The sequence below is a fragment of the Lepidochelys kempii genome, chromosome 6 (assembly GCF_965140265.1).
Source record: "Lepidochelys kempii isolate rLepKem1 chromosome 6, rLepKem1.hap2, whole genome shotgun sequence".
NCBI lineage: Eukaryota > Metazoa > Chordata > Testudines > Cheloniidae > Lepidochelys > Lepidochelys kempii.
In genome coordinates this window covers 70,996,085-71,017,893 of record NC_133261.1, presented here as the reverse complement: position 1 = coordinate 71,017,893, position 21,809 = coordinate 70,996,085, and the positions used below count along the sequence as shown (strand labels likewise).

Below are 21,809 nucleotides of genomic sequence, written 5' to 3'. Positions count from 1 at the left end.
TGCACAGCTGAGAGCTTGAAAAGGAATTTATGACTCCTGGGGCACAATGCCGCACCTCCACCCCCACCCCGCCAGCCCGCCCGAGTAATTTCTCAGGCAGTGCAGTTCTTTACAGGTCTCTGCCTGAATAGTACAATTTTGCCTAGCTCTAATTCATATCATCTGTCACAGTGAAGGTTACAGGTCAAATCCCGCATAAGATGGAAGCCTTCTTGTATCTCTCCAGATCACCCATTCTTGTCCTTCCCACAGCATCTTTCTTTTCTCTGTTGCTTACAGCTCTTAATTTCTCTCCCCCCGTCAAGGAGTGTATTAACGCTGCAGAATTTTGAAATACGGGCAGCACTGGTATGTCAGATTCTCAGAAGGGTCAAGTTTTATTATATTATTTTCTAAATGTCACTGGTGTGTTTGTGTTGCAGAGCATTCCTGTTTCACTGAACTTGTGAGATTTAGTCACCTTTTGTTACACTGTTACAGAGATGGAGATCTCACTGGCTCCTTTCCCATTTCAAATGGACTCAGACCAGGCTGTTTCCTTGCCCCCTGCACTGTTCAGCCTCTTCTTCACCCAAGTTCTCAACCATGCTACAGATGGGCTCAACCGAGGCATATACATCAGATACAGACACAACGGCTCAGTCTTCAATCTTATGAGGCTTAAAGCAAAAAGGAAAGCAACAGAACTACTACTAAGAGAAGCACTCTTTGCAGATGCTAATGTCCTCCTACCACACCCAGAGGGAGATCTGCAGTTCATTGTAGATCGCTTCACTGAAGCATCAGAATTGTTTGGCCTCACAATCAGCCTTGAGAAAACTGTGGTGTTGCATCAATTATCTTCACTGCTCTCTGCCATATCCCCCAGCACCTCCAGTAATGGAATCCAACTAAAGCAAGTTGACAATTTTACCCATCACGGCAGCAATATCTCAAATGAAGAGTCTCTCGGTAAACAGATCACGAACAGGATACAGAAAGCTTCTTAGTCATTAGGAAAGCTACATAACAAAGTCCTGAAATCCCACAACATAACCCTCTCAACAAAAATAAAACTTTATAATGCTTTTGTGCTCACATCTCTCCTCTACAGCTGTGAGAGCTGGACACCATACATATGGCATATCCAACAGCTAGAGGCTTTCCATATGCGGTCTCTGCATGCCATTATGGGGATCCGCTGGCAAGACAAAATAACCAAGCTGGAGGTTCTCCAAAAGCCAAATGCCACAAGTATTGAGGCCATGCGGATAAAAGTCCAACTACACTGGGTTGGACACATCATTAGGATGTCTGAATATTGACTCCCTAGAAAAATTTTCTATGGAGAATTGGCACAAGGACACCGGAATCAAGGCCGCCCCAGAAAGCACTACAAGGACAGCATCAAGAACAGCATACACTTTGGTGCAATAAAACCGAAAGATCTTGAGAAGGCTGAGTTAAATAGATCAGCAGGGCAGCACACAACACTCAGAGCTTTCCAAGCCTTTGAAGAGGACAGAAATAATCAATTGTTAGCTGCCAGGGAAAAGCGTCATACTACCGCTATAGCTACCAAGATGCTGCCCAATGACTGTCTGCCCTATATGGTCACGAGCATGCGCGTCACATTTGGGACTTCAGAGTCACTGCAGAATCCACAAAAAGAGATAGAATGAAAACATCATTGTCGAACCGACGAACTACACACACACACAGGTACATATTCAGGGTGGCTAATCCATGGCTAATCCCGTGGCACCATGGCTACACTATTTTTAGCACGCTAACTCAGATAAGAGCTAGCATATGTGTGTGCGAGCTGAGAATCACACCCCTATTGTACAGTGTAGATACGGCCTCTGGATGAAATCCTGGTCCAGTTGAAATAAATGGAAAATTCCTATTGACTTCACAGGGGGCCAGGATTTCATTCTTGGACTGGTGGTAAACTGTATTGTTATGCAAAATCAATTAGAAAATTTCAGATAGAAAATGTTTAAAGTCTAGTGGTTGCCATTCACCTGTTATTTTAAGTTTCCTGCTTTAACAATGCAAAGGAAACCACTTTATTAAATGTTAATTCATATAAGGTACTGGCACATATTCTGGCAGGTGATACTGTACCATTGCTGCCAATCACATACCAGTGATTCACCAGTGCCTGGTTTATATAGTTTTCCAGAACAATAAATCACCTTCCAAGTAGGAGATCCGGGATTCTGGGAGCCTCTTCATCAGCCGACCCATGAAAAACTCGCTTCCAAAGTCCTCAGAGCGAATGAAGGCTCCATATTTCATGAATCCAACTTCATATGGGGTGAATTCCAGCCATTCTGCAAACAGAGCCACAAACAAAAAGACAAAAACAAAACCCCAACAAATCTTTTAGAGCAGATACCGGGCTGAGGATAAAGAGTTATGCTGTTATCAAATGGATACAAGGCGTTAAAAAAAGGTTGAACCACTGAAAGTTTATTCCAAACATTTCTGATCCGGCACAAACACCAGAAATATAGAAACATCACAAAAATTAAAACTAGTGATTACAAAATGCCAGCTGGTGTAAGCTGATGTAGCTCCATTGACTTCAGTGGAACTATGCCAATTTTTACCAGGCCATGATCTGGTCTTTAATTTAGAGGGGGTTTTATGTAATCTATATGAGGTCTTACACACAAAACTGAGCCGCCTCCTAGACTTAAGATCAAGTACAGCTCTGGAATATCTTTACCTTTGAAATCCAAAGTGCTATAGTTGTCCTTGACATTGATTGCCACGTAGATGGGCAGTGGGTTCTGACCCTGATGCACTGCCTGTCGCTGATCCGAGAGTTTATGGTTGTCTTTCTGTTTTTACAAGAAAAGTATCTAAACTGAGGGCGGGTGGGGAGAAGGAACTGACACAGGAATCTACTCACTATGTCTGTACTTAGAATACAGTAAAATGCCTGCATTTCAGCCACGTTCCCCATTGTATGACTGCATTGTATGCAGGGGTTAATATGTCTGGGATCTTCCATACTCTCCAAAATTCTCATGAACAGCTGACAACCATGGTGGCTGCAAGTTCTTGATAATTACATGGTACATGATTTGATGGCACTTTCAGACAACATGATAGGGAATGTCTAAAAAGGAGAAAGAGATGCCTACAGCGTAGAGACTCTGGAGTGGTCTCAGTTAAAAATGAGTCTCCTAACCAGCTGACATCCTAGTTTAATGTACAATACTGCAGCTGTACACAGGACTGGGCATGCTTGTATCAGGAGTACTGCAATTGCATGTGCTGTGAAAAATGAGTGGATAATAGCCTACTGTTTGCTGTTCTAAAACACTTATAATTTAATTATTTCTAAATAAATCATCTTCAAAATATGCCTACAGCACTTAACTATTACGTTTTCAAAATGTGATTTTTCCAACAAAAAGCATCCAAAAACCTACTAGTGAAAATGGTCCCTCCCCCCACCCTGCATTCAGAACAAGCATGAAAAAATATTGTCCCAAATGGGTCAGTTTCAGAAAGTTATAAGCCTCTGAAAACTGAGTGGCTTTTAAGGGAAGTGTTTCCTCAGCCATAAGGATAAGATTATTAGTGCAATATTAATCACCATAATGATTTAATAAAACCATGCTTTGAAATACTGTACCCCATCATGTAACAAATATTCAACAATGAGCCCCCACAGATCTATAGAAGATGTCCTGTGTCCTTCTTGTTTCCGCTGACACAGCTGCTTGTTATAATACTTGATACGCTCCATGGAAAAAGAACCCATCTTGCATTTGGTCACATGTTTTCGAGCTTCATGGATTTTCCCAGACAGATCCTTCTGTGACCAATCAGCATCTCTGTACAAATTTGCCATAGTCCTGGGAAATATATTGAAGGGGAAAAAACAAAAACAAACTGAGGCGTTTATTAGAGAAGGTGCTAAACTTAACGTTTTCAGTTTGAAGGGTTAATGTAAACTTCACCAAAGGTTTAATGTCCTAAATCTATGCTGCCTTTGAGTTCTAGGTTCCCCAAAAAACATTACATTTTTTTAAAATCACAAACATTACATTTCCCCTGCCTGGTAAATTTAAAATGACCGGCCAATTTCCCTAAAATATTTTTTTAAACATATACTTCTGTGCTGACACTAACTATAAAAATTCCCCAGTCCAGAAAAGAGATTTTTCTGGCAAAATGGATCAAAAATAGGGCTTGGGTCACAACGCTGGCTATGGGGGAGCTGCTACTGGCAGCTCCATAATATTTCTTTAGCATAGATCTTTGTATCAGGAGCATAGAGAAACTCTGCTCACGTCTTCCTTACCATGTCGTGCCAGACAAACCAGTTAGGTACATAGCACAGTCTATGACATTTAACTTCTGGAGACCCAATAGACTGCCATATGACGTTGTCAGTGATCTCATTCCACCACCTGTTGTCATGATGGCCACCACAGGAATCTGTTCAATACAAAGAGAGCACGTTACTGCAAAGCAAATGACATATGAACATTTAGATGAACCTGAAATGGAACACTAGACCCAATCCAGTTCCAAATCACAACTATAGTCTTTCTTCTGACAATGTCAAAATTGAAATACATACACAGACTCCTGGACACTGGAGAAGTTTAGAATCTGATTTGGACCCAACCTCTGTAGCTCAGGCCTTCTCTATTTGGAATAGATTTGGAATAGAGAAGGGAAGGACTTATTATAAGTTCAGTTGCTTTTGTTCCTCCTAAAGAGTTTTTGAAGCCGAGATGGGTTGAAGGATGGGCTCCCCCTAGAACAGTGGTGGGCAACCTGCAGCCCATGGGCTGCACGCGGCCCGTCAGGGTAATCCACTGGCGGGCCACACGACAGTTTGTTTACGTTGGCCACCTGCTGGCACGGCCACCGACAGTTCCCAGTGTCCGCAGGTCACCATTCCTGGCCACAGGGAGCTGCGGGAAGCGATGCGGGCTGCAAGGATGTGCTGGCCACTGTTTCCTGCAGCTCCCGTTGGCTGGGAATGGTGAACCGCAGTCACTGGGAGCTGCTGGCGGCCGTGCCTGCGGATGGTCAGTGTAAACAAACTGTCTCACAGCCTGCCACTGGATTACCCTGACGGGCCGTGCGTGGCCCGTGGGCCACAGGTTGCCCACCACTGCCCTAGAAAATGCCTCATATGGCTGGCTCAATACATAGCTTCTAACAGCCAAACTCCTACCACTTGCCTTCTCATGGCAGAGGTGTTTTTAACTGGAAGTGTGTGTGTGTGTGTGGGGGGGGGGGGGATGGGGGTCTGGCGCATTATAAGCAGCTTGCCCCAGGCAGATGGGGGCTCTCTAACCATGCAGGCAGTCCACCTAGGAGAAGGAAAAACTCCAATTTCAAACCAAGAATGTCAAGCGTGGCTAACCAGTTTGTAAAAGTTGTGTCATTCACACATGTTCCACAGGTCTTCATCTTCAATAAGTATATCAATACAAAGGGTAAGGTGTCCCCCAGAAGTAGGGTGACCAGATGTCCCATTTTTAAAGGGACAGTCCCATATTTAAGCCCTCCTGCAGGTGTCCCAACTTTTTCTTAAAAATGGGCAAATTGTCCCATATTTTCTGTCTCCCCCACATCAGTACTGGCGGGTCCTGCTGCTGGCTGGATTCCTGCCAGCCAACCACCTGCCCACCAGCAGTGAGTGGGTGGGGGCCCAGTGGCCGATGATGGCGGTAGGTGTGCAAGGCTGGTGACGAGGCAAAGATGCAGCACGTGGGGCCAGCTGCTCCCCCTGCTAGTCTGTCAGCGCAGCCCCCCCGCGTGCTGGCTCTCGGTCACCAGGGCTCCGCCCCCCCCCCATTTCCGGCCGGTGCTGGCTGTGCTCTGCGGTGGCTGGTGAGTGCGGCAGGCACCAGGCGGCAGCCAGTTACATGTTGCCTCTGCTGCCCACCCATTGGCCCTTTACACGCTCCCCCTCTTGCTGTCCTCTGCCTGCTTTGTCCCTTGCCCCCCTCCCAGCCCCGCTGCTCCTCCATATCTCACCTGCAGGGTGCATCCCGCTCCCAGCGCTGTGAGGAGAACCAGCCCCTGGTCAGAGTGCTCAGCTCATCAATAGCCTGGCCAGCAGGCTCCTTCCTTCCCCCACTGCCTCTGGCTGGGCTGGTGCCCCGGGAAAGCCCAAGACCCTCCGGCCCAGGGCACTGGTCAGGAGGAGCCAAGCCCTGTATGTGCCAATGCCCCGCACAGCGCTGGTATGGGGAAGCCTATCCGCCCTTCAGCTAAGCTCTGGAGTGGGGGCAGGGAGTGATTTCCAGCCTGTTCCCGCCCCAGAGCAGGAGCTTAGCGCCCTCTTCTCCTAACCCCCCTCGCCCGGGGTCCTGTCCCCAGAGAGCGCGGGGCTGCTCCGCCCCCTAGACACCCTCCTCTGCTGAGCAACTTCCCTGGCTAGGTTCCATGAAGCCCCTGCAGTCAGGTTCCCTGGGCCCTGGTGCACAATGCATCCTTAGGGCTTAACCCCTTCCAGCCCACGCTGTAGCCGGAGGCAGTTGGATTATGTTGGTGGCCAATAGCAGCCTGGAGCTGTTAGCTGTCTTTTGACACTGTGCGAGGAAGAAAGGACAAGGGGAGAGAAGAAATGAGCTCTGCAAAGACCTTTGTCAGGTCATTCCTTTCCCCCCCCACTCCTCCCCTGTGGCTGGAAGCAGCTCCTGTCCCTTCCCTCCCGTACAGTGCGGAAAGGCTGCGGCTGGTCACATTCTGGTGTGAACCCTGGCACAAATCTGGGGCAGGGGGTATGTGATGCTGCGTTCCCATCCCTCCCATGCCAGAAGAGGCGGGTCCATCCCAGGGGCCCAGCCAGGCATGGAGGGCAGAGAGCGCCAGGCAGGGAGGGTGGGGTAGGTCGGTCACTCCCTCTGTGTGAGAGAGGTGTACAGAAGTGTGGATGGGGGGGGGATGTCACCCCTCCCCATATGAACCCTAAAGCCTTAAAGATAAGAAGGTAAATAAAAAGAATCGAACTACTCAGTATTTCTTTTTAACAGGGTCTCAGTCAACTTGATGTTAATTTGAACGTTTGTACTGCATAGTTCCTATTGATTGCTATTGAACTCACTTGAATATGAGTAATTTTACCAGGTGTCCTGTATTCAGCATAGGGAAATATGGTCACCCTACCCAGAAGTGACACACAACCTCTTTGTCTGACGACTGTGGAAAATGGTCAAGTTACCACATTGTGGTACATATGGCTAAAAATAGCAAGCCTAAGAGTAATGTCTGGTTTCCCTGAATGCGGGAACAATGAAAAGGAAATAAAAAGTAGTAGCTGAGATGATGAAGGGAAGGAGAGTGCACACTGCCTGTATACGAGAGACAAAATGGAAGGGATTTAAATCCACGTACATCAAGGAGGCTACAAGATGATGCTCAGCAGCGAAGAGGAATAGCGTAGGAATAATAGTAGCAGAAATATTACAGGATATGATAGTGGACATCCAAAGAAAGAGTGACCAGCTGATGAAAGTTAGAATAGCACTGACAGAGACCAAAAATTGTATGTTATATGCTGATATGTGCCACAGGTTGGCTGTATGAGAGAGAAGGTGGAGTTCCACATAGCATGGGCCAAGTGATAAGTGAAGTACCACACTCTGAGTACCTGATTATCATAGCAGATCTCAATAGATATGAGAGAACACAGTGAGAGCTAGAATGACTGCCAGAGGATGAAGCTTTGGTACCAGAAATGAAGCTGGTGAGGATATCTTAGAGTTAGCCGGAGCCCATGGCCTGATTGTTGCCAATATACATTTCACAAAGAGGGAGAAGCACTTAGTTATATAAGGGTTTCAGAGTAAGAGCCGTGTTAGTCTGTATTCGCAAAAAGAAAAGGAGTACTTGTGGCACCTTAGAGACTAACCAATTTATTTGAGCATAAGCTTTCGTGAGCTACAGCTCACTTCATCGGATGAAGGAGAGTGAGTTTGTGTGTGTATGGGGGTGGGGGGGATGTGAGAAAACCTGGATTTGTGCAGGAAATAGCCCAACTTGATTGTCATGTACATTGTGTAAAGAGTTGTCACTTTGGATGGGCTATCACCAGCAGGAGAGTGAATTTGTGTGGGGGGGTGGAGGGTGAGAAAACCTGGATTTGTGCTGGAAATGGCCCACCTAATGATCACTTTAGATAAGCTATTACCAGCAGGACAGTAGGGTGGGAGGAGGTTTTGTTTCATATTCTCTGTGTATATATAAAGTCTGCTGCAGTTTCCACGATATGCATCTGATGAAGTGAGCTGTAGCTCACGAAAGCTTATGCTCAAATAAATTGGTTAGTCTCTAAGGTGCCACAAGTACTCCTTTTCTTTTTAGTTATATACAGGAGCAGTGCCAACAGGTCCCAGACAGATTACTTCCTGACAAGGAGAAAAGATCTAAAAAAATGTGAGACTTTAAAGTGATCCCAGGATCAGATTGCAGAGCAACATAGGTTGCATGTAACAGACTTCTAGGTGAAAAAGACAATTGGGGTGGGGGAGGGGACACTAAAAGATGAGCTGTGGAACAAAGGATAAAGTGGTGGAGGCCTGCAGATAGGGAAGTTAGTCTGAGATTTAAGGATGAGGTTCTATAGAGGTAAGACAATGACCAAACCAGCCACGATGATACCAATGAGGTTTGGAGAAAAATATCCACATATAATACAGAAAGCTCACAAGCTGTGTGTGGACAAATGAAAGAAGATATGGTAGTGGTCTAATGATGTGCAGGAAACAGAAAATAAAAAAAGGAAGGAAGGTTTAAGTGATGGCAGAAAGTAAGAACAGTGGACAGTTATGAGGAATATAGGCTGGTAAAGAAAAAGGTGAAAATAATGGTTGCAGAAGCTAAGGGTCAGGCACTTAAAGCTTTATATGTAGGATTATCGAGGAAGGAAGGGCAAAATGGAATATAGAGGTTCACGAGGATCAGACAAAGAAGCACTAGGGATTTGGGAATTGTGGAGTGTATCAAAAACAAAAATGGAAGAGTACTGGTGGAAGGTAGCAAAATCATGAGGAGACGTCAGTGGTTTTATGAGAAATTGCTCAATGGAGAGAATTTGAGGAAATCATTGAGCTAAGTATGTGCAAACAACCACCTCACAAGAGCTATCACTGTGTTAGTGAGTCAGACAGCACCAAAGATGACACATGGGAAGGTAGAGGGACCAGATGGTGTAGCAACTGAGGTATTTAAATCACTGGGCCATGAGGCAGTGGTGGTGGTGATGATCAACTTCTTTAAATTAATCCTCCAGAATGGAAAAAATACCCAGCTAATGGGGGAAGAGCATATGGTCTCTATCTTCAAGCATAAAGGGGATGTGGAAGAACATAGTAATTACTAACTGTAATGGGGAAGGGCACTTGCTTCTTGCGCACATCCTGCAGCTGCTGCTGCAGTACTGCAAGCTTTTTCCACTGCTATCACCTCCTGTAGCTTTGTTGACCTCACTTGGCAAGTCTTCCGTGGCTTGGCCCTCCGACCGAGTCACAAAGCCCAAATGAATCCCTTAGGGGTATTAAACTGTCTGATAAAGGAACAGTCTATTTGTGCTTAGAAGAATCTTCAGTCCTGGCTCTGGTCTCCTTTAAACGCAGCCCTTTGTTTGGGTTCCTAGCTCAGCCCTGGCCCTTTTGTGTGGTTTACACTGCTTTGCTTTTAGCCGATAGGGGAACCCAGACCTGCCCACTACTCCAGTGGCAGGAGTAAGACCCTGCAGGTGACACTGCTCAGTACTCCTGACACCCTAATGAGCCAGCTAGGCTGCCTGATGGACTGCCATGCCTGATTGGCTGAGGAACCTCAGCATGAATAGCTTGCTGGCTGCTCAAAGCACGTGCCAACAGACCCTCTGCCTCCCTGTGCCCATCTCTTGCAAAGCCCTGCTCCTGCTCTGGTCTTCCACTGCTCCAGCCCAGATCCTGCCCTGTACCCAGCCTTGTTCCTATCCTGTCCCAGCCTGGCTCCTGGCTTCTCTGACTCCCGGTAATCCAGTTCCAACCCTCGGTTCTGATTCCCAACACCCACTTTGTCTTGACCCTGGGCTGTGGCATTCGGACTCTGACTCCAGTTCTGACCTTTAGCCCTGCTTCCTGGTTCTGGACCTGTCTCAACCGGTCCTGCCGTCAGACTCCAACCACTAGGCCTGACTGCCTAGTCTCCGGTCTCCTGACAACCCAGGTTCCAATCTAGGCACCCTAAAAACAGCAGCTATGCACTGCTCAATCTCAATTCATTGCTGATTCTTCCCTGGGCCTCTTCCTATCTAGCCCCTTTTTTCTTCACCCTTACTTCAGGGTTAAGGTTCTTGGGGCCTCTCTCTTCCTGCAAACCCAGCTAAGCAAAATGCAGCCAGAACAAACTGGCTATTCCTCAGGCTCCTGTGGCCAGAGAAGACCCTTCCTTGGCCCTCTGGTCCCAGCCAGGCACTAAGCTGCTAAGGCCCTGCAACTCCTTTTATCTGAGCCTGCTGGGCTGTGATTGTCTGCTTCTATGAAGCCTCTTTAGGCGGGCCTAGAGGACCGACCTTTGCCACTGCTTTCCTGGGGCAAGGTGCAATAGGACCGTGCGGCGTCCAGCAGGGGGCCTGGTACACCCCATCACACTGACCCCTCAAGTTAATGAGTCATGTGATGAATGGCTGGAAAGAATTAGTGAGAAAAGACACTTCAAGCAACTGGAGCATCAATAAGTGACAACCAAGTCAAGTTTATGCCAGAAGGGTCAACGCTGGATGCAATGTTTGCAGCCCACACATTGCAGGAGAAGTAGAGTGAGAAATACAAGAAATTTCATTTAGTTTGTGGACTTAGAGAAGGCTTCTTACAGAGTTCACAGAGACCCGAGTGATATGGTGGTGTCTGCATTTGCACCATCTGCTGGAGACATACGTTCAGACTATTATGGACATTTGCAAGGGTAGCACAACAGCAGCAAGAAACAGTTGTGACGACAGTGAGCCATTCACTGTGAAGGTAGGTCTCCATCAAGGATCAGTCCTAAATCTATTTCTATTCCCAATTGTAATTGACTCCTTCACACAAGGGGCTTGGGGAGAGGCTGTATGGAGCATACTTTTCACCAATGCCATTATATTGTGCCATGAAGATAAATACAAACTGGAAAGAGATCTAGAAGAATGGAGGGCAGCAGTAGAAGAAAATAGTTTAACTAACAAAAGATGGAATCCATGTGATGCTTTATTAAGAGGGACAATGAGAAGCCAGTACAACTAGTTGGTATAGAGTTAAAGTGTGTGCAACAATTCAGATACCATAGTTCAGTGCTGAGCCATGATGGGAATGTTGATGCAGATGTTAGGAATCACGTGGAGAGTGCTTGGTGCAAGTGGAGGCAGTTGGCTTATTTTGCAGTAAGAGTATGCTAAGTAAACTAAAGTGCAAGGTGTATAAGACATGATTAGGTCTGTTGTGATGTATGGCTGGCCAATGAAGAATGCTGGCCAATAAAGAACAAAAGAATATCCATACTAGGTCAGACCAATAGTCCATCTAGCCCAATATCCTGTCTTCTGATAGTGACAGGTGCCAGATGCTTCAGAGAGAATGAGCACAACAGGGCTATTATCAAGTGATCCATCACCTGTCATCCAGTCCCAGCTTCCAGCAGTCAGCGTTTTAGGGACACCGAGAGCATTGGGTTGTGTCCCTGACTATCTTGGCTAATAGCTACTGATGGACCTATCCTGCATGAACGTATCTAATTCTTTTTTGGAACCCAGTTATACTTTTGACCTTCACACCATCCCCTGGCAACAAGTTCCACAGGTTGACTGTGTATTATATGCAGAAATACTTCCTTATGTTTATTTTAAACTTGCTGTCCATTAATTTCATTGGGAGACCCCTGCTTCTGTTGTTATGAGAAGGGGTAAATAACATTTCCCTATTCACTTTCTCCACATCATTCATGATTTTATAGACCTCTATCATAATTCCTATTAGTAAGGCTAAGATTTTGTCACAGATATTTTTAGTAAAAATCACGGACAGGTCACGGGCAATAAAGAAAAATTCACAGAAGCCCATGACCTGACTGTGACTTAAAAATATCCATGACAAAATGGGGAGCTGTGGAGTCCCCACACTGCCCACAGCGGCTGGGTAGCTGTGGGGGCCCTGGCTCAGAGCTCTGAGTCCCCCATCGCCCACAGTTCAGAGCTGCGGGGTAGCCCCACCGCCCGTGGTCACTCGGAGCTCCAGGGAGCCCCTGCCACCCACAGTGGCCGTGAGGTGCTCAGCTCAGAGCCCTCTTCTGCCCGTGGCAGCCAGGAGCTATGGATTCCCACACCGCCTGCAGCTAGGGTTGCCCACTTTCTACTCACACAAAGCAGAACACCCTTGCCCCACCCCTGCCCCTCCCCTTCTCTGAGGCCCCGCTCATTCCCTGCTCCTTCTCCGAGGACCCACCCCCACTCACTCCATCCCCCTCCCTCTGTCACTTGCTCTTCCCACCCTCACTCACTCATTTTCACTGGGCTGGCTCAGGGGGCGGGGGTGTGGAAGGGGTGAGGGCTTTGGCTGGGGGTGCATGTTCTGGGGTGGGGCAAGAAATGAGGGGTTCAGAATGTGGGAGGGGGCTCCAGGCTGGGGCAGAGTGTTAGGGTGCAGGGAGGGGAGGGGGAGGGCTCTGATGTGGGGCAGAGGATGAGGGATTAGGGGTGTAGAAGGCTGGGACTGAGGGGTTTGGAGTATGGGAGGGGGCTCCAGGCTGAGGCAGGGAGTTGGGGTGTGGGAGGGGGGGTTAGGGCTCCGGCTGGTGGTGTGGGTTCTGATGTGCCAGGGATGAGGGATTTGGGGTGCAGGAGAGGGCTCCAGACAGGGGCTGAGGGGTTTGGAGTGCAGGAGGGAGCTCTGGGCTGGGGCAGGGAGTTGGGATGCAGGGGGTCTAAGGGCTCTGGCTGGGGGTGCAGACTCTGGGGTGGGGCTGGGACTGAGGGGTTTGGAGGGCATGGGGGGGATCAGGGATGGGGCAAGGGATTGGGCTATGGGGGAGAGTGAGGGCTCCAGCTGGTGATGACAGGTTTGGGGTGTAGGAGGGTGCTCTGGACTGGCGCAGGATCCCTTTTCAACCAGATATTCCAGTCGAAAACTGGACACCTGGACACCCTAGCCACAGCGGCTCACAGCTCCTGGGGCCCCCGCAGTACCCCACAGCTCCTGACCGCCAGAGATGGCAGGGAGACCCTGCAGCTCCCAGCTGCTGTGGGCTGAAGTCACGGATTCCGTGACTTCTGCGACCTCTATGACAAAATGATAGCCTTACCTATTAGTTGTTTCTTTTGTAAGATGAACAGTCCCCATCTTTTTAATCTCTCCTCATATGGAAGTTGTTCCATATTGTTGTTGCCCTTCTCCGGCAATTCTAATTATTTTATTTTTTCCAATTCTAACATATCTTTTCAAGATGGGGTGACCAGAAGTGTATGGAGTATTCAATGCTTGGGTGTACCATGGATTTATATAATGGCATTATGATATTTTCCGACTCATTATCTATCCTTTTCCTAATGATTCCAAACATTCTGTTAGCTTTTTTGTCTGCCGCTGCATATTGAGTGGATGTTTTCAGAGAACTATCCACAATGACTCCAGGATCTTCCTTCAGTGGTAGTAGCTAATTTAGACCCCATCATTTTGTATGTATAGTTGGGATCATGTTTTCCAATGTGTATTATTTTGCATTTTTCAACATTCAATTTCATCTGCCATTTTGTTGCCCAGTCACCAAGTTTTGTGAGATCCCTTTGTAACTCTTCACAGTCTGCTGTGGACTTAACTATTTTGTATCATCTGCAAACATTGTCACCTCACTGTTTACCCATTTGCCAGACCACTCATGACTATGTTGAACAGCAATAGTCCCAGTACAAATCTTTGGGTGACCTTGCTATTTACCTCTTACCACTGTGAAAATTGACCATTTCGTTCCTATTTTTTGTTTCCTACCTCTTAACCAGTTACTGATCTATGAGAGGACCTTCCTTCTTATCCCAGGACTGCACAGTTTGCTTAAAAGCCTGTGTTGCCGGGCCTTATCAAAGGCTTTCTGAAAGTCTTAGTATACTATATCCCCTGGCTCACCGTTCTCCACATGCTTGTTGATACGCTCAAAAAATTCTAATAGATTGGTGAGGCATGACTCCCCTTTACAAAAGCGTATCATGTTCATCTATGTGGCTGATAATTCTCTTCTTCACAATAGTTTCAACCAATTTGCCTGGTACTGAAGTTAGGTTTACCAGACTGAGATTGCCTATGAAGACATTTAAAAAAAATCAGCATTACATTAGCTATCATCTCATCTCCTGGTACAGAGTCTGATTTAAGCGACAGCTTACATACCACAGTTAGTAGTTCTGTATTTTCATATTTGAGTTCCTTCAGAACTCTTGAGTGAAAACATCTGGTTTTGGTGACTTATTACTGTTTATCAATTTGTTCCAATACCTCCTCTATCAACACCTCAATTTTGGAGAGTTTCTCAGATTTGTCACCTAAAAAGGATGGCTTAGGTGTGGGAGCCACCCTCACATCCTCTGCAGTGAGGACTGATGCAAAAAATGTATTTAGCTTCTCCACAATGGCTTTGTCTTCCCTGAGTGCTTTTTAGTACTTTGATCATCAAGTGGTCCCACTGATTATTTGGCAGGCTTTCTGCTTCTGATGTCCTTAAAAAATGTTTGCAGTTAGTTTCTGTGTCTTTTGTTAGTTGCTCTTCAAATTCTTTTTTTGGCCTTCTAATTATACTTTTACACTTGACTTGCCAGAGTTTATGCTCCTTTCTATTTTCCTCTGTAGGATTTAACTTCCAGTTTTTAAATGAAGTCTTTTTGCCTTTAACTGACTCTTTTACTCTGTTGTTTAGACATTGTGGCATTTTTTATCCTCTGACTGTTTTTTTTAAATTTGGTTTATACATTTAGTTTTGGAGTCTACATGGTGTTTTAAAATAGTTTCCATGCAGCTTGCCGGCATTTCCATCTTGTGACTGTTCCTTTTAATGTCCATTTAACTAGCTCTCTCATTTTTGTGTCGTTTCCCCTTTTTGAAGTTAAATGCTACTGTGGTGGGTTTCTTTGGTATTTTCCCCCCAACAAGAATGTTAAATTTAATAACAATGTGGTTGCTATTACCTAGTGGTTCAGCTTATTCACCTCTTGGACCAGATCCTGTGCTACACTTAGGACTAAATCAAGAATTGCCTCTCCCCTTGAGGGTTCCAGGACTAGCTGGTCCAAGAAGTACTCATTAATGGTGTCTAAACATTTTATCTCTTCATCCTGTCCTGAGGTGACATGTAGCCAGTCAAATTAACGGATATTGAAATTCCCCATTATTATTAGGTTTTCTGTGTTTATAATCTCCCTGAGCATTTCACAACCACCATCACCACCCTGTTCAGGTGGTCAGTAATATATTCTTACTGCTATACTCTAAGTAGGAAGACAGAAGAACAACGATGTTACACAGCTGAAATAAGAATGCTCAGGTGGATGCTGGGTAAGACAAGAGCTGATAGGCTACACAATGAAATCGTATGAGCCATGAAGTGGGTAGCCCTATCATAGAAAAGTTGAGGGAGTTTTGACCTAGATTTCTGGGTTACATGAAATGATGAGACATGGGGTATGCTGGTGAGAGAGTATAAGATCTGGTTGTCATGGATCAAAGACCATGAGGAAGACCAAGAGAAAGGTAGTTCTATATTAGTAAAGAGGACACGTTGGAAGACGCACTCGATAGGAATGCTTGGAGATAAAGAACAAGAGCCTCCAGGTGAAGGCAAAGAAGAAGGAGAAGTTGCTTTTGTTCAAGTATTATTGTTATTTGTTTCCAGTGTACCTAAAATGTACTGTTTGGTATGAACACAAAAAGAGGAACGGTTCTTTCCCTGGGGACAAAACAGACATACAGAAAGAGGTACAGTGAATCAAATAGTAAGGCAGGAAGAGAACCAAATGAGGATAGTATCACAAAAGCTCAGGGAGGGAAAATGTCAAGAAGGAGATGATTATGAATAGTGTCCAAAGCATTGGAGAGAAGAAGGAGGATGAGGATGGAGTAGAGCCTGAGGTTTTGACGTTATTAAAATCTTTGAGTGCGAGCAATTTTGCTGGAGGGAGAAATTGATAACTAGCTGGGATGGGATGCAAGATGAAGCAGAAGGAAATTTAATTCAGGGCAACAAATGTAAATGGTGCATTCTGTCAGTTGTGAGGTGAAAGAGGAAAGGAGGTCGGGCAGTCATTAGAGAGGCAGGTGGTGAGAAGTACAGATGCTTATGATGGATAAAGACTAGAACATACTTATATTGTGACGGAAAGTAGCTAGAGCACAGTGATAGGTTAAGGAAGAAGTATAGGAGGGGTGATAGTAAGGAAGGGTTGGAGTGGGGAGGAGATGGAGTTGCTGAGATTGGTAGAGAGAGTAGTCAGGAAAGGAAGAAGAGGGTAGTAGAAGGTGATGGGGCAAGTAAGAAGAAGGAGGACAGAGATCATGGAGGACTGTGTCAATTTTCTGTTTGGTGAAATTGACAGGATCTTTCATGGAAAGAAAGAAGGGTGCAGAATGGGGGAAGATTTTAGGGAAGCCAAAGGTAACAAATGAATAACAGGAATTGTGGGCATGGGTGTCAATGAGACAAAAGTAGTATTGTTTGACCAGGACTGTGACAGAACTAAAAAAGAGAGAACAAATGTGATTGGAGTAAGACAGTGGGGTCATGATACTTCATTCACAGGCTTTTGGTGACACGGGAAAGGAAATGAGGAAGCAGATTTTTGGAATGAGCCATGGCTGAGGTTTATTGGGATGGACTCTGTGTGGCAAAGGAGTCAAGCGTGTTGGAGACAGAGGAGGGGAGGGATAAGACAACTAAGTCTATTGATGTGATGGATGAGAATACTGGTATCAGAGGGCCACTGCTTGAATCGAGGGCCTCCTGACCATTCAGAAGTTTTGATAATAGTAAATGTATCACATTAGGTGTCCAGTTGCTGAGTGCTCATTTGAGCTGAGGGGGAACATCTGGGATTCTGTTGCACGTACCTCATCATCCTGCAGATCCTCCTCTAGCTGGAGAACCTTTTTCAGAGCAGCAGCAACATATTTCTTCCTTTTACACAGAAAATCCTGCTCCTCTGTGCACAAGTCAAACCCTAAGCGCACGTCTAGGTCTTCTGAGCTGGAGCACAGACCAGGAAAAAAAACACAGGCACACATATTGCATGTTGTTACTGATAGCCAATTTTAGAACTTACAGTGCAGACAATCAACCATTTCCAAAGAGAGTCAATCTGACAGAAAACTCTTTCCCACAGTCCTATATAGACAAACTGATTTAACATGAGCATGAGAGAGAGAGAGAGAGAGAGAAGCAAGAAAAAAAAGGGGGGGGGAATTAATTCCTATAAGTAATTTCTGAAGGATCCTGCTATATTTTAGATATAAGCTGGTGGCTGTATTTAAAGCCCAATGCCTTTTTGAGAGCTGTAGTAGAATAAGCTTTGCTGACTGTAACTGATCAACTTTATATCTAAACAGCATCATGACAGATTATGGATTGTGCTGAACAGGATACCAACACAACAGGGCAAATACAGATATCAAATTGCTAACTCTGCCACTACTTCTATCTTATACATGAGTCTCATTAAACTGATGAAAATATTGGGTACAGAATATGCCATGTTCTTTTTATATATAAAGTTCCAGCTTTCTATATAAATTAATTAAAGGTTGTGTGCTTTTAATTTGTTTGCACAAATTGTTGACATACAGTAAGCAAACTCTTTCTATAAACAGACAGGGAGAGAGCAGAATTCAACTGATAAAATCATTAACATCCAAAGACGATAGATCTCTTACCAGTCTGTAGCCTTCACATACAAATTAAATTTTTTATCCTGAAAACCAAGAATACAAATACATTAAGTGCCATCACATTGTTAAGGTTTCCCCTCCCTTCAGCTTTTGAGTGAGTTTTATCTTGTCCCTTTTCAGCAATGCAGACACCAACCTGAGATGCTATGTATATGGATTCAACACCACTCATTCATTCTCTGTAAAGCTGCTCAGCATTTTCCAGTGACTGTGCCATTCTAAACAGATGAACACCTTGGGGTTCCTAGCCAGTGTTTGTCTCCTCCCATGCGCCTGTGTGTGATGTAGTTTCATGGCTAGTTAGAATGCCCTCCTCCCGGACAGGAAGAGATGAGCAGCAGTGCCCCAAGACCTAGCACAGTGATTTATCATTAAGATCAGGATGGAGTGTTTAGAGTGTCACTCACAAAAGCCTGAAGAGGCAAGTACTGGTTGAGAACTGGTGGAATAAATGACAGTTCAAGGTGACTCGCTTGGCTAATCATGAAAATCTCATTATAGCTATTAGTTTTTGTAGAATCCAGGGTTTTTGTGAGTAGTAGTGTGTTTTCTTTTCAAAAGCTAAATTTTGGCTCTTAGCAACATCATGTAACTGTGGCCCTTTAACATGGGTTTACACAATCATAAAGCCTATTGTTAATCACCATAAAATTTCAGAATCATAGAATAAATCAGGAGTTCCCAACTTCCCAGCCTTTTCAGGCAACTGCACCCGTGTACTGGGCTGAGATCTCTGCTATATCAGCCATTGTCCTCCACCTTCCATTCACTTAGGCCCATGGTAATGAGTTTGGAATCTTGGAACTCCCCATCCCAGGTGCATAAATACAAGATTGCATTCCGGAGCAACGGCTGCAATGATTGCATTCTGGAGCACTATGGTTGCATGGCTACAGCTGGAGCTCCACTGTCAGAGACAACAGAACACGTGGAGAGTCAATTGACCCCTGTGGGACAGACAGAGATCTGGCTCCCAAGATTCATGGAGGTGGGAAGGGGCCCTGCCTTTGAAATCAAATTTCCCTAACCTCTTTCACCATAGGGATAATGCCAGAAAAACTCATTGAGGGGATTATCCTCATTCTCCTCCTCCTCTTATCCCCTTTCCGACATTGTTTCCAAGGAAGGAGGCAACCTAGGCCATTATTGTTACACTGGTAATAATCCAGATACGGATCAGTGTTTATTCCTAAGAGTTAACAATAGGCACTCACCTCTGCTATTGTTACTTTCTCTCCTGTGGGAAGTGAATTGAGAGCCACATTTGGCGAGTCCGCCTTTGTATTATAGGAACAGCTACACTGAAGAAATACATAGAAGTTTATATCACAAGGAGTAAAGTGAAGATAGATTAATTTTGCTATCTAATGCATGTGTTTCTTTAAAGTTACTACTAAGTATATTAAAGCCAATGATAACTTACAAAGGAGTAATATGGTTTCTGCTTTGGTAGAATAACATCCAATGCTGACTGCTTATACTTGACATAGTGAAACTTCGGGGGACATGAGGATCTAATGATGGGATCAGAGGCCAATGTAAGGTCTTGAGTGTCTTCATGGGATCCTTTCACTGTGAGGGAGATGTCTTTCCCTAAAGGAATGAGGCAAAGCACACACAGAAGTTACTGTTATTGGACTGGAAACATAGCATAATAGGGGTGTTAAAAAAACCCCACCTTCATTAAATTGATTAGAAGTTCTTTACACTGAGCTAAGAGAGACCACATATTGAGCAATATTATTATATTATAATATTTAGATAAATAGGGGTTGGGTAATCAAGGAAATTTTGGGGTAGGTAATTTACCCTAGAGATATTGATAGAAATTAGGATAAAATCAAGTTGCACGAGAAGGGGCTCAGATACGTGGGGTTTCATGAGATATGGGAACCATTTATTTGCTTTTATTTTATTCCAATAGAGCAAATCTATACTAATGTACCATATGTAAGGCTAAGATTTAGTCAGGGGTATTTTTGGTAAAAGTCATGGACAGGTCAGGGGCAATAAATAAAGAAAACCCTAACGGCCTGTGACCTGTCCATGACTTTTACCAAAAATACCCCTGACTAAATCTCTACTTCTGGGGCCCTGCTGCTTCGGGGGCCCCTGCTGGGAGGACCTGCTCCAGTGCTGGGGGTTGACTGTCCCCCAGCCGCTGCTCCTGGGGACCGCTCTTTGGATGGCTTCTGGGGCTGCTTCAGCCACCCCAGGAATGCTGCTGCTCAGGGGTTCCCAAGGAACCCCCAGGATTGCTGCTCAGGTTCTTTCCAAAGCCAGCCAGACCGACCGCTGTTCCAGTGGTCCTTGGAGCCACCGCCTGAGCAGCGGCCGGTGCTGCTGGCCCTGGGTCCCTCCAGCAGCAGCTGGTGCGGCCAGCCATGGGGCAGCCCACAGGACCACTATTCAGACGCTCCCTGGGGATGCCCCCAGGACAGCTGCTCGGGCAGTCCGCAGGACCAGCCGCACCAGGGGCTGCTCAGGCGGGTCCCTGGAGCCAGCTGCCCAGGGCCTCCCAAGCAGGGGCCTGTGCAGCTGACCCCAGGGACTGCTGGAGCAGCTTGGCCCAGGTCACTCCAGCAGCGGCCAGTACGGCTGGCTGTGGAGTGCCAGAGCAGCAGGCCCTGGGCCAGCTGGCCAGGCGGCCCTGAAGTCAGCCACACCAGCTTGTGAGGAAGTCATGGAGGTTGCGGAAAGTCACAGAATCTGTGACTTCTGTGACCTCTGTGAAAGAATTGCAGCCTTAACCATATGTGATAATCACTAATAGTACTAAAAAAGGTCTGATTCCATGAATGAATGGAGCAATTTATCTAGGTATGTCTGTTGTAGCTTTAGTTCCTTTATAAATAAAAGGTTTGTATTACTACACTTTGCCTTATAATTCTTTAAGGGCTGTTATTTCCACAGCAACACAACTGTTTGACTGAGGTGACCTTGTAGTTAAGGTACTCAGTAAATCTCAGTTCAGTTCTGAGCTGTGCCACAGAATTCTTGTGTGACCTTGGGTAAGTCACTTAATCTCTCTGTGCCTCATTTCCTGAGCTGTAAAATGGGAATCACAATCCTTCCTTTGTTCTGTCCATTGTGACTGTAAACTCTTCACTGCAGGCTATCTCTTACTATAGTCTTATATAGAGTAGGGGGGGAAGAGGTGGTTGTGTTTTTAAAAAACCCAACCTATTAGCTAAAATACCACATTTTTAAACACTACTTAAAACTAAGTATAGGCAGGATTTCACACCTTTAAAAATGGTCATGATCAGCCCCAGGGCCAAAGGTATTTAGGTGCTTGATTTCAAAGGGAGTTAGGGGCCTGAATACCTTTGAGCATGTGAGCCTAAGTGCTTAATGGGCTTTAGAAATAATGTTGATTAAAATGTCTTAACTAACAAGTGATTTTAAACAAGCCTTTTTCCCTAGTTTAGACAGGTATGTTTGTTTAATGCCTAGCACAATGGGGCACCCCAGTGCTAATACAATATAAAAATGAACAATACATTTTAGACTAAATCTGTAAAAAAGGCCTCTAAAGGAGACATTATGAGGTAATATACTGGAAGTTTTCACTGAATTTGTAATATGTTTTTTAAATAAACAAACAAAGGAAAGAATATGTAAAAACAATATTACATAACACCATGCTTGAGATTTTAATCACAGAAAGGTCAGACAATTCTAGTTATAAAATCAATATTAATTCTACACACTTGAATATTTGCCCGAGATAGATTTCTCTCTCATTAAATTAATACCACACTGGACAATATGATTCAATATTTGGAAAACAGTTCAACACAATGTAAAGCAAAGAAATTGTACTCTTTTCTCTATGTTGTATTTCGAGTTATTTCCCTTAAGCTGTGTAATCATTTAATGAAAAGCCTTTTGTAA

At 45.2% G+C, this 21,809-nt stretch overlaps 1 protein-coding gene across 1 annotated transcript in view; it reads right to left on the bottom strand.

Moving 5' to 3' along the window:
- LOC140913864 (cytosolic phospholipase A2 epsilon-like) overlaps nucleotides 1-21,809 on the bottom strand; it is a 38,554-nt gene that overhangs the window by 5,705 nt on the left and 11,040 nt on the right. Inside the window, exons 9-16 of the mRNA XM_073350675.1 lie at nucleotides 19,336-19,505; nucleotides 19,127-19,213; nucleotides 17,898-17,935; nucleotides 17,079-17,214; nucleotides 4,307-4,443; nucleotides 3,635-3,857; nucleotides 2,717-2,831; nucleotides 2,181-2,318 (exon numbers count right to left, since the gene is read on the bottom strand). Of these exons, the coding sequence (XP_073206776.1) occupies nucleotides 2,181-2,318; nucleotides 2,717-2,831; nucleotides 3,635-3,857; nucleotides 4,307-4,443; nucleotides 17,079-17,214; nucleotides 17,898-17,935; nucleotides 19,127-19,213; nucleotides 19,336-19,505 (1,044 nt within the window). The remainder of the gene's footprint in view (nucleotides 1-2,180; nucleotides 2,319-2,716; nucleotides 2,832-3,634; nucleotides 3,858-4,306; nucleotides 4,444-17,078; nucleotides 17,215-17,897; nucleotides 17,936-19,126; nucleotides 19,214-19,335; nucleotides 19,506-21,809) is intronic.